The 12,966-nt window shown below is 44.2% G+C and overlaps 2 protein-coding genes across 2 annotated transcripts in view; both read left to right on the top strand.

Moving 5' to 3' along the window:
* Window positions 1–1,357, top strand: part of LOC309550687 (uncharacterized protein) — a 411,684-nt gene extending 410,327 nt beyond the window's left edge. Inside the window, exon 16 of the mRNA XM_082251022.1 lies at window positions 102–1,357. Within this exon, the coding sequence (XP_082107148.1) occupies window positions 102–1,096 (995 nt within the window). The 3' untranslated portion in view covers window positions 1,097–1,357. The remainder of the gene's footprint in view (window positions 1–101) is intronic.
* LOC309550248 (uncharacterized protein) overlaps window positions 1–12,966 on the top strand; it is a gene marked incomplete at its 3' end in the record, with an annotated part of 251,308 nt that overhangs the window by 115,306 nt on the left and 123,036 nt on the right. The window lies entirely within an intron of this gene.

Raw genomic sequence — 12,966 nt, 5'->3', positions numbered from 1 at the left:
GTAAGATACTCAGAGACAAAGCTGTCTGATGTGGGCGGAGTCCTGGTTTAGGGGAACCAATCTGCTGATGTCTAGTAATAATCTTTGTATTTCTATTTTAGTAGATGGACGGGAGATGAGAAAAACCTCAGAGGATTGTCTCACTTTGTCTCCAGACTGTAAAGTAGAAGATGAGGACATCACACAGTATAGTCCAGGAGAAAACCCGGCTACCTCAAATGTCCATCCGGCACCACACAGTGTAGATGGACCATCGTATTCCTCTTATCCTGAGGAACCTCAGACTGTGAGGGACAGTGCTGTCCTGCCAATTGATAAGAGGTTTTCCTGTACTGAGTGTGGGAAGTGTTTCTCTTTTAAATCTGGTCTTAATGTGCATAAAAGATGTCACACAGGGGAGAAGCCGTATTCCTGTCCTGAGTGCAGGAAATGTTTTTCACATATTTCCCATCTTTACAGACATCAGAAATCTCACACAGGGGAGAAGTCACTTTCCTGTCCTGAGTGCGGGAAATGTTTCTCACAGATGTACAATCTTTACACACATCAGAGATCTCACACAGGGGAGAAGCCTTATTCCTGTCCTGAGTGCGGGAAATTTTTTTCAAGAAAGTCCAGTCTTTACACACATCAGAGATTGCACACGGGGGAGAAGCCACTTTCCTGTTCTGAGTGCGGGAAATGTTTTTCAAATAAATCCAATCTTAAAACACATCAGAGATCTCACACAGGACAGAAGTCGTATTCCTGTCCTCAGTGTGGGAAATGTTTTTCACGTAATTCCAGTCTTTACACACATCAGAGATCTCACATGGGGGAGAAGCCGTATTCCTGTCCTGAGTGTGGAAAATGTTTTTCACGTAATTCTAGTCTTTACGCACATCAGAGATCTCACATGGGGGAAAAGCCATATTCCTGTCATGAGTGTGGGAAAAGTTTTTCAGTGAAGTCCAATCTTAACACACATCAGAGATCTCACACAGGGGAGAAGCCGTATTCCTGTCTTGAGTGTGGTAAATGTTTTTCAGTTAAGTCCAATCTTAACACACATCAGAGATTGCACACGGGGGAGAAGCCACTTTCCTGTCCTGAGTGAGGGAATTGTTCCTCACTGAAGTCCTGTCTTCCTGTACATCAGGGATCCCACACAACCCTCGGGGTGTATTAATGCCTTGAGTACGGGAAATGTCTTCTATATGAATGTTGCTGGACATCACAGCTCTCATGTGGGGTAGAAGCACACTCTGATATACACCTCAGATATACTCCATGGCTGATCTTCATCATGTAAGAAACACTTCATAAGGAGATCACCAAAGACATGGATGAAGTGTTGTACTGTGTTGGCCATTGATAGCAGGAGAAAAATAAACATGTCATTACCTTTCATTGGCTGAGTATATTTTTTGGTGTAAGCTTTACAAACACTTAAAAAAAAAAAGTTGGAAGAATGTGAGAAGCTATCATCCATCCTTGACAAATGTTGGTTGAATTTGACTCCATACAGTGATTTTCTATGATCTTTCTCCAGATCATAGAAAGGCTCCAGGCTCCACCTAGTGACCATAAGGCCATGTTGCACTATTCTTCCTGATTTTGGTATTTCAGGAAAAATGCTGCATTGCGGTCACTACATGGAGCTGACGATCATAGGAAAGCCCTGTGACTATATTAATAATTTGTAATGGTGGAATGAATGCTTGTCACAGTCTTCCAACAATTTATTTTAGAAATCCACTCCTTAATTGACTTAAATCAGGCATGGATCCTACAAATAACTAAGAGATCGTACTCGTACAATGAATTCATCAGGCATGGTTCCTACAAATAACTGAGAGATCGTACTCATACAATGACTTATTAGGCATGGTTCCTACAAATAACTGAGAGATCATACTCGTACAATGATTTCATCGGGCATGGTTGCTACAAATAACTGGGAGATCATACTCATACAATGACTTCATCAGGCATGGATACTACAAAAAACTGGGAGATTGTACTCATACAATGACTTCATTGGGCATGGTTCCTACAAATAACTGAGAGATCGTACTCATACAATGATTTCATCAGGCATGGTTCCTACAAATAACTGGGAGATTGTACTCATACAATGACTTCATCAGGCATGGTTCCTACAAATAACAGAGATTGTACTCATAGAATGACTTCATCAGGCACGGTTCCTACAAATAACTCAGAGATCGTACTCATACAATGATTTCATCAGGCATGGTTCCTACAAATAACAGAGAGATCGTACTCATACAATGACTTCATCGGGCATGGTTCCTACAAATACCTGAGAGGTCATACTTAAACAATGACTTCATCAGGCATGGTTCCTACAAATAACTGAGAGATCATACTCGTACAATGACCTCATCAGGCATAGTTCCTACAAATACCTGAGAGATTGTACTAATACAATGACTTCATCAGGCATGGATACTACAAATAACTGAGATCATACTCATACAATGACTTCATCAGGCATGGCTCCTACAAATAACTGAGATCATACTCATACAATGACTTCATCAGGCATGGCTCCTACAAACATCTGGGAGATCGTACTCATACAATGGCTTCATCAGGCATCGCTCCTACAAATAACTGAGAGATCATACTCATACAATGGCTTCATCAGGCATCGCTCCTACAAATAACTGAGATCATACTCCTACAATGACTTCATCAGGCATGGCTCCTACAAATATCTGAGAGATCGTACTCATACAATGACTTCTTCAGGCATGGCTCCTACAAATATCTGAGAGATCGTACTCATACAATGACTTCATCAGGCATCGCTCCTACAAATAACTGAGATCATACTCATACAATGACTTCATCAGGCATCGCTCTTACAAATAACTGAGATCATACTCATACAATGACTTCATCAGGCATGGCTCCTACAAATATCTGGAAGATCATACTCATACAATCACTTCATCAGGCATGGCTCCTACAAATATCTGGAAGATCGTACTCATACAATGACTTCATTAGGCATCGCTCCTACAAATAACTGAGATCATACTCATACAATGACTTCATCAGGCATGGTTCCTACAAATAACTGAGAGATCATAGTCATACAATTACTTATGCATGGTTTCTACAAATACCTGAGAGATCATACTAATACAATGACTTAATCAAAAATGGCTCCTACAAATAACTGAGAGATTGTACTCATACAGTGACTTCATCAGGCATGGTTCCTACAAATAACAGAGATTGTACTCATAGAATGACTTCATCAGGCACGGTTCCTACAAATAACTCAGAGATCGTACTCATACAATGATTTCATCAGGCATGGTTCCTACAAATAACAGAGAGATCGTACTCATACAATGACTTCATCGGGCATGGTTCCTACAAATACCTGAGAGGTCATACTTAAACAATGACTTCATCAGGCATGGTTCCTACAAATAACTGAGAGATCATACTCGTACAATGACCTCATCAGGCATAGTTCCTACAAATACCTGAGAGATTGTACTAATACAATGACTTCATCAGGCATGGATACTACAAATAACTGAGATCATACTCATACAATGACTTCATCAGGCATGGCTCCTACAAATAACTGAGATCATACTCATACAATGACTTCATCAGGCATGGCTCCTACAAACATCTGGGAGATCGTACTCATACAATGGCTTCATCAGGCATTGCTCCTACAAATAACTGAGAGATCATACTCATACAATGGCTTCATCAGGCATCGCTCCTACAAATAACTGAGATCATACTCCTACAATGACTTCATCAGGCATGGCTCCTACAAATATCTGAGAGATCGTACTCATACAATGACTTCTTCAGGCATGGCTCCTACAAATATCTGAGAGATCGTACTCATACAATGACTTCATCAGGCATCGCTCCTACAAATAACTGAGATCATACTCATACAATGACTTCATCAGGCATCGCTCTTACAAATAACTGAGATCATACTCATACAATGACTTCATCAGGCATGGCTCCTACAAATATCTGGAAGATCATACTCATACAATCACTTCATCAGGCATGGCTCCTACAAATATCTGGAAGATCGTACTCATACAATGACTTCATTAGGCATCGCTCCTACAAATAACTGAGATCATACTCATACAATGACTTCATCAGGCATGGTTCCTACAAATAACTGAGAGATCATAGTCATACAATTACTTATGCATGGTTTCTACAAATACCTGAGAGATCATACTAATACAATGACTTAATCAAAAATGGCTCCTACAAATAACTGAGAGATTGTACTCATACAGTGACTTCATCAGGCATAGTTCCTACAAATAACTGAGAGATCCTACTTGCACAATGACTTCATCAGGCATGGTTCCTACAAACAACTGAGAGATCATACTAATACAATTACTTAATTAGGCATGGTTCCTACAAATAACAGATTGTACTGCTTATGGATGTCCTGCCCGCAATGTACATCAAACAGGCAACCCGTGCATGCAGAGCGATGTACTTGCACATTGCTGGCCTCTTCAGGGTTTTAGGAGGTGTGCATGTGCATCCCAGTCCCAACCCCCACTGTGATTAGACACAGCATGTCAGTTGTATCCAATCACATCCCAGAGCTCTGTCATCAAAACCGGGCCCTGCACAGTGGGAATGATCTCTTTGTTCCTTCTCCCTGCAAAGCATGGAATAGGAACACATTGATTTATAGTAACAATCAGAACACATTAGACACATTAATTTATAACTAAAGGCAAAACTTTTTTTTAGTTTTATATAGAGGGAGAGGGATTAGCACCCCTGTAAGTTTTTATTGCTGCCTGTGTCCCCATTAGGGAGAGTCACCCTCTTTGTTTTTCCTGTTTACCATTATCATTGAATGTAATAAAAAAATCCTAAGTTTTTGGTTGCCCCCAGAAAAGTAATAGAGAGGAAACCTCCCAATGGGGATACTAGTTCTGGTGACCTGGGGGGTCCCCAAGGAACTCCCTTCATTTGCATGTATTAAATCCCCCCGATGGGGCACAGATGGCAAAAAACAATCTGACAGGAGTTATCACCCTTTCTTACTCTATTCAAAATGAGAAAGAAAGTTTTGCCTATAGTTCTACTTTAACACATTCTTGGGCACACAGTTAACCCTTTGATTGCCCCTCGATCTTAACCCTTTCCCAGCCGGTGTCATTAGTACAGTGACAGTGTATAGTATTATCACTGATCATAGGGTTGCACCAATACCGTTTTTTTCAGCGAGTACGAGTACCGATACTTACAGTCAAGTACTCACCAATACCGGTGGAAGTGATGTCAGCTTTGGGGGTGGAGCATCTCTACATCTTCTCCAACCCTGTGAGCACCTCCAGCAGCCCTGATTTCCTATTATCGGCGGACCGGGACACCTATGTAGATTATTTTGCATGTGGCCAGATATGTACTGTGAGTTCTATCATTTTTAAACTGCCCACTAGATGGCGTTTTTCCCTTTCTATACAAACACAGGAGCGGTGGAGGAAATCGCTTGCGCTTGGGACAAGAATTGAACTACATTCCTGTTTGAATCAAATGCGATTCTTTGCAGTGCGATTTGTGCCCATTCATTTTGTATTGATGCAAATTGCACAACAAAGTATCGGTTTTGTTATCGGGAACAGGGCTGGTTCACACTACCACGACCAGAAAGTCGCCCCGTGACTTCAAGAGACTTGTTTAGAGACTTGGAAGAGACTTGTTTAGAGACTTGGAAGAGACTTGGAAGAGACTTGTGCACTACTTTGAAGAGACAGGCAACTTTGTCTGTGGGGAATGCCTGGCTAATCTCTTTCTTCTTCCTGGAAAGTCTGATAACAAGTCGCTTCAATTAAGATAAGGAGGCGACTCCCATTGAAGTATATGGGACAAGTCGGATCACAGGTCGCCTCAAAGTAGTACAGGACCCTTTTCTGAAGTAGGAGCGACTTCAGTAGTGCCAATTAAGACGGCACTGATTGATTAACATTGCTTTTGTTATGTCAAGCGACCTGGAGCGACCTGGGGCTACACAAGTCGCCTCACAAGTCGTGCTAGTGTGAATGGGCTCTTACATGAGTACCAATCATCACACAAATGTTTGGTATTTCCCATATTCCAGTATTTCTGATGGCCATTCTTCTCATCCAGGGATTGGCTGAGGCTGTATTCAGGACCAGTTTAGACTCCGCCCTCTCCTGCTTACTATGTTTCTATAAAGTTCTGGAAAGACAGGGGGAGACAGAGAAGCCGGCATCTACAAAACTCAGAGAAGGAAAAACACAATCATGTCTCCACTTCTAACAGCGAGCCAACAACTAAATTTACCTCATTTACAGCACCTGACCTAGGAGGGCGCTATATATATAAAAAAAACTTCCTTTACCTTGCAAAGTTTTTTTCACATCACCTTCTTTTAAACATCACATGTTAGAGTATATGACTCATTTCTCAGATGTTCACAGGCTTCACAGACACGCACAATCATTTCTCGGCCTCCCTTTCTACACAAACATGAAGGGAGGGGGTGAGGAATCTGGACAGACACAAGCAGGCTCTCTCTCTCATTCAGTCTCAAATCCCTCTCTGCTATAAATGATTTCTTAATTAAACATACAAAAACTTTCTAACAAAGACTTCTGTCTTTCTCATACCATTCTTCAACCACATTATCCTGCAGAAAGGGGCCACTGCCATCATTGAATACCCTTTCCATGAAGGGGTGTACTTGGTCAGCAGCAATGTTTAGGTAAGTCGTATATATAAAGTAACATCTACATGAATTGCAGGACCCAGGGATTCCCTACAGAACGGAACAAAGCATCGCACAGCCTCTGCCACCTTACCTTCTTCCCATACTGCATCCTGGTGCCCCTGTTGTAAAATTTTGTCGGACCCGTGAAAAAATCTGACCTCGTCACTTCCGGTGATAGAGCATCACAAAACAGCGGATGGGAGTCGTCCGTGCGCATGCGCAGAAGACACTTTGAGGTTTGGCAAAATTATAACAGAGAGCGGACAGCTGATTGAGAGGAGGCGGGGCTGAGGTGCGACGGAGGACGGAGGACACATATGCAGAGCTGGTGGAGGAGGCGGGACGGAGGTGCGGCCGTGTAATATATGCAGGACTTTAGCGACTCCTTATGTTTTATTATCTTTAGCAATTATCGTATTATTTATCCTTAGGATTTCATTACATTTAGTATTTCTTATTTTGTATTATATAAATAGTAAATGTAATGAAATCCTAAGGATAAATAATACGATAATTACTAAAGATAATAAAACAAGGAGTCGCTAAAGTCCTGCATTTATTACACGGCCGCACCTCCGTCCCGCCTCCTCTCCCGCCTCCTCTATTCAGCTCTGCAGATGACGCGGCGGTGTCTTCCGTCCCACCTCAGCCCCGCCTTCTCTCATTCAGCTGCCCGCTATGTGTTATTAGTTTACCAAACCAAGATAATGTCTTATGCGCATGCGCACTTGAGACTCCTATAACCGGAAGTGACGAGGTCCGATTTTTTCACGGGTCCGAGAAAATTTTAGAACACCACCTCTTTCCCAGGTAGGCAAATGACGCACACACAACCCAGGACATCCACATGATGGAAGAAGGTGGCCTGGTCTGATGGATCACATTTTCTTTTACATTGCGCTGTGGTCCAGTTCTGATGCTCACATGCCCATTGTAGACACTTTTGTCTGTGGAGATGGGTCAGCACCAGCACCTTGACTGGTCTGCGGCTTCACAGCTCCATACACAGCAAACTGTGATACCCATTTTATTGCTTTCAACACATCAACTTCAGGGACAACATGTTTACCTGCTGCCTAATAAATCCCACCAAATTGTCAGATGCCGCTGTAACAAGATAACCAATGGTATTCATTGATCCTCTCAGTGGTTATAAATGTATGGCTGATCGGTGTAAATTGGCCGCCCTATGCGCATAGTGCAACAACGTGCTACGAAGTGAAAATGGGGACTTAAAATATCTGAGGAATGCCCTGTAAAAAGAAAAAAATACACATTTATGTATTTTACAAATGTGCTCTGTGCTCTGCCAGCATCTGACCTCTGAAGCTGGAGGTGTGCGGTAAACATGAATGGGGGGGGGGGAATCACACGTCCAGCTCTCCTCTGATCACAGAACTCCATGGCATTCCACCGGCTACACAAGGCCAAGCCACCCCACATGTGCGTCCTTGCAGCTCTGGTTCTGTGCTGAGCGCACACTCGCTGTGTTCTCCCAGTACCCTGACTGAGCTGTCACTGACAGCTCCCAATCTATCTTTGTGGTCGGGAGCCACGGGGATGGACTTCCAATTGTGTGACCACTGTGACAGCTAATCACAGCAATTGTGTAATCGGGAAGCCACCTCCCAATGCTGACACCCACTTAAAGGGCCACCAGGAGGTTAACAAAATGCAACCAAATTCAGCCTGTAAAGAAAATCATTATTACTTACCTTGGGGGGCACCACTGAACTCCGCTGTCTGCAAAAGATAAGCTTGCTGAAGACGCTTCCACATCCGGCATACTTCCAGGAACCCCACGGCACTGTGCCACCCCTTCCATTGGCCCCTATGTCACCAAATCCGGCATACTACCAGGAACCCCACGGCACTGTGCCACCCCTTCCATTGGCCCCTATTTCACCAAATCCGGCATACTTCCAGGAACCCCGCGGCACTGTGCCACCCCTTCCATTGGCCCCTATGTCACCAAATCCGCCATACTTCCAGGTACCCCACGGCACTTTGTCACCCCTTCCATTGGCCCCTATGTCACCAAATCCAGCATACTTCCATGAACCCCACGGCACTGTGCCACCCCTTCCATTGGCCCCTATGTCACCAAATCCGCCATACTTCCAGGTACCCCACGGCACTTTGTCACCCCTTCCATTGGCCCCTATGTCACCAAATCCAGCATACTTCCATGAACCCCACGGCACTGTGTCACCCCTTCCATTGGCCCCTATGTCATCAAATCCGGCATACTTCCAGGTACCCCGCGGCACTGTGTCACCCCTTCCATTGGCCCCTATGTCACCAAATCCGGCAAACTTCCAGGAACCCCGCGGCACTGTGCCACCCCTTCCATTGGCCCCTATGTCACCAAATCCAGCATACTTCCAGGAACCCCGCGGCACTGTGCCACCCCTTCCATTGGCCCCTATGTCACCAAATCCGGCATACTTCAAGGTACCCCGCGGCACTGTGTCACCCCTTCCATTGGCCCCGATGTCACTACTGTGACTTTTAATGGTGCAGGAGCCAGAAGACAACAGGAACAGCAGGGGGCGCACTCCTGGAAGTGTGCTGGATGCTAAAGAAAGACAAAGAAGCTCGGCAGCATAGAGTGGTAAGTATTTTATTTTTTAGGCTTGCCTTTTTAGTGAGTCACTTCAAAGTGGACCCAGAATCAGAATTTATTTTTTCATGTTAGGTGCATGTATGTCCTTGTGACACTTCCAAGTATTTATAACCTCTAAAGATATCACAGTACTCCTCCTGACATTGTATTCATTGGGTGGATGGAGCCATCTCTGTTCATATAGCATTCAGGGTCAGCAATTACTTCCTGGACTGCAATTCCAGCTCAGAGGTGTCACAATTATGTACTTACAACATTGGCCACACGGTGGCAGTGTTTCCCAGCAATACAGCCGAGCTGCAGTGATAAAATTGGCCACACGATGGCAGTGTTTCCCAGCAATACAGCCGAGCTGCAGTTTTAAAATTGGCCACACGGTGGCAGGGTTTCCCGACAATATAGGTGGCTGCAGTTACAAAATTGACCACACAGTGGCGATGTTTCCCAGCAATACAGACGAGCTGCAGTTATAAAATTGGCCACATGGTGGCAGTGTTTCCCGGCAATACAGCCGAGCTGCAAATACAAAATTGGCCACACGGTGGCAGTGTTTCCCAACAATACAGACGAGCTGCAGTTATAAAATTAGCCACATGGTAGCAGTGTTTCCCGGTAATACAGCCGAGCTGCAATTACATAATTGGCCACACGGTGGCAGTGTTTCCCGGCAATACAGCCGAGCTGCAATTACAAAATTGGCCACACGGTGGCAGTGTTTCCCGGCAATACAGATGAGCTGCAGTTATAAAATTGGCCAAACGGTGGCAGTGTTTCCCAGCAATACAGCCGAGCTGTAATTACAAAATTGACCACACAGTGGCAGTGTTTCCCAGCAATACAGCCGAGCTGCAGTTATAAAGTTAGCCACACGGTGGCAGTGTTTCCCGGCAACATAGGTGGCTGCAGTTATAAAATTGGCCACACGGTGGCAGTGTTTCCCAGCAATACAGACAAGCTGCAGTTATAAAATTGGCCGTACGGTGGCAGTGTTTCCCGACAAACCTTCAGTTTCTATTAGAGATAATATTTGACATGTGACTGTTCCATTTTTTGTTGTTGGAGAGAATTGGAACTGCACTGATATTGTTATAAAAATACCAACAATTACAAATCTGCATTTTATTTACATTGTAAAACGTCCATATATATGTCTCATTTATTTAACCTCTTGCTGTCTAGGACATTTTTCACATCCATGTACAAATTAACAATTCTTTTTTTTTTGCAGAGCGCCAGCCACAGCATTGTCCCCAATGATTGCAGAGCACCAGCCACAGCATTGTCCCCAATTATTGCAGAGTGCCAGCGATCCCCCCGCACTTACCTCACGGACGGTCTCGCAGCTTCACTTCAGTCCCCGGCTCCTCGCGTCTCCGAGTCTTCAGTCCTCCCGCTGCGCCTCCTCCTCGACCAATGGCATGGTGTTTGCCTTTCGGTCAATCAGGAAGCGGGAGGACCCGCTCCCTGATTGGCCAGGAGGAGGATCCGTGTGACAATAGCAAATTCTCATTCGCTATTGTCACAGAATGGGCGGGTCGGGGCGCACTGCTCCGCTCCCTGGCCGTCACGTCTGCGGCTGCGGTCCGAGTGCGGGACATTCAATTGTACTGCGCTCGGACGCGCAGGGGGATTCAGCAGGTTCTGCAAACTTGCAGAAAGTTAGTAACCGGTTCTATGGAACCGGTGCGAACCGGCTGAATCCCACCACTGGTTACAGCTTATCGGTAAATGTGATTTCTGCTGGTAGAATTCTTCTCTCACACTCAGCGGAGATACCCGCCTGACAGGGTAGTGAAGGGCTCACTTAGTTATAGCTATTAGCGGAAGCCCGCCCACCCGGTGTGTTAGTTCATTTATACACATAGTCGTAGTAGTGACACCACCGGGGGGCAGGACTTTTCAAACCTGGGCTGCGCCCGCTGCGGCCATCATTAATTTCGGCATCTTTAACCCATTTTCGGCCGAAATGGAATAGGCCCATTATGTAACTAGTAAAAAACTTTATTGATAGAAAAATTCCCTGACTAAGGAACACATGAATGAAATTAGAACATCACCTCCACCAAACAGCATAAATAACAACACATAAAATGTGACAATGGTTAAAAAATGTCCAAACTGATGACCAATCCAGAGTGCACTAACATGTTTGATGTACTCCCGAGTGGTTGTGCAGGGTATCAATTACTCCACAAGGAAGTTACAAGTGTTGATCCTCAAGGGTGTAAATCAAGCAGTGCATACTACCATAAGGTAGGGATTAATCCAACATCCTCATGCTAAAATAAAACAGTGTGTGATATAGAGCATTCCTCATAAAAATTCAGTGGAAGTTTGGTACCGATGAACGGAGATACTATTGAGCAATATGGGATCCAGAAGGAAAGGGAGCATCAATGCTGCACAGACAATTAGTCTTCATGAAGTAATTAGAGATACGGAAAGTACCCACAAAAAGTATGACACTTGATGTGAATAATGAAGTGGTTGGCAGCATCAGTAGTGGAAAAGCAATTGAAGCAAGCTATATTATTATTGGTATTATTGATCCGCATCTATAATTTGATGAGATAATTCTCTAGAGTGGTTTTCTCTTTATACCACCACTGCACCTTATATATCTAGTAGTTGTTTACTACTAGATTGAAATATATATATTTATCTTTTTATTTAAACTTTATTTCTGATATTACATACAATGCAGGTCCAACAGCCCTACTTTGAAAGTAAGGAGGCCTGTTTATTCACACACAGGCACAAAGAGATATACACTGTGGGACAATCCCCCCTCCCCCTTAGCAGCCAATCCACATACACATATACATCCATAACAAGTTGATCTTAAGGCAGACAGAAACAATAGAAACATTGGGATACAGGTACTTAACAATAACAAACCCCACCCCAGCTCACTATCTAGCAAGGGTCTATGAGACACTCCTGCAATATTCTGGCAATAGGGGCCAGGGAAACTGGACAAGGATTTATGCCTTTCCTCCGCTGAAACTCCTGCCGAGCCTTCTACGCAGGATAGAGGTGGAAGAGATTCCAGTCATTCTGGTGGCCCCAGACTGGCCTCACCGGTCTTGGTACGCAGACCTGGTAAGGTTGGTCACCGATGCTCCTTGGAGACCTCCTCTCAGGGAAGATCTGCTGTCTCAAGGGCCGATATTCCATCCTGATTTACAGTCGCTTGCTTTAACGTCATGGCTTTCTGACTCTGTGGCTATTGAAGGCCAGGAAGTTGAACTCCAGGAAGATATATCATCGTACATGGAAATCGTACATTTCATGGTGTGAATCGCTGAAGGTGTATCCTTGCTTGTTTTTAATAGCTAGGGTTTTGGCCTTTCTACAAAAAGGGGTTGAACAGAGGCTGGCTTTGGGCACTATCACGGGCCAAGTGTCGACTTTGGCTATATATTTCCAACGCCCGTTAGCTATGCATGCCTTGATTCACACTTTCATTCAGGGAGTGCGCCATATGGCTACTCCGAGATGATCCCCGCTACTTCTGTGGGATCTGAATTTGGTATTTCTGTTCTTAAAGAGCCTCCTTTTGAGAACA

The sequence above is a fragment of the Pelophylax lessonae genome (assembly GCF_965119305.1).
Source record: "Pelophylax lessonae genome assembly, chromosome: 3".
Classification (NCBI taxonomy): Eukaryota; Metazoa; Chordata; class Amphibia; order Anura; family Ranidae; genus Pelophylax; species Pelophylax lessonae.
The sequence above is the reverse complement of the archived record's forward strand: the minus strand, read 5'-3'. Positions and strand labels throughout refer to the sequence as shown.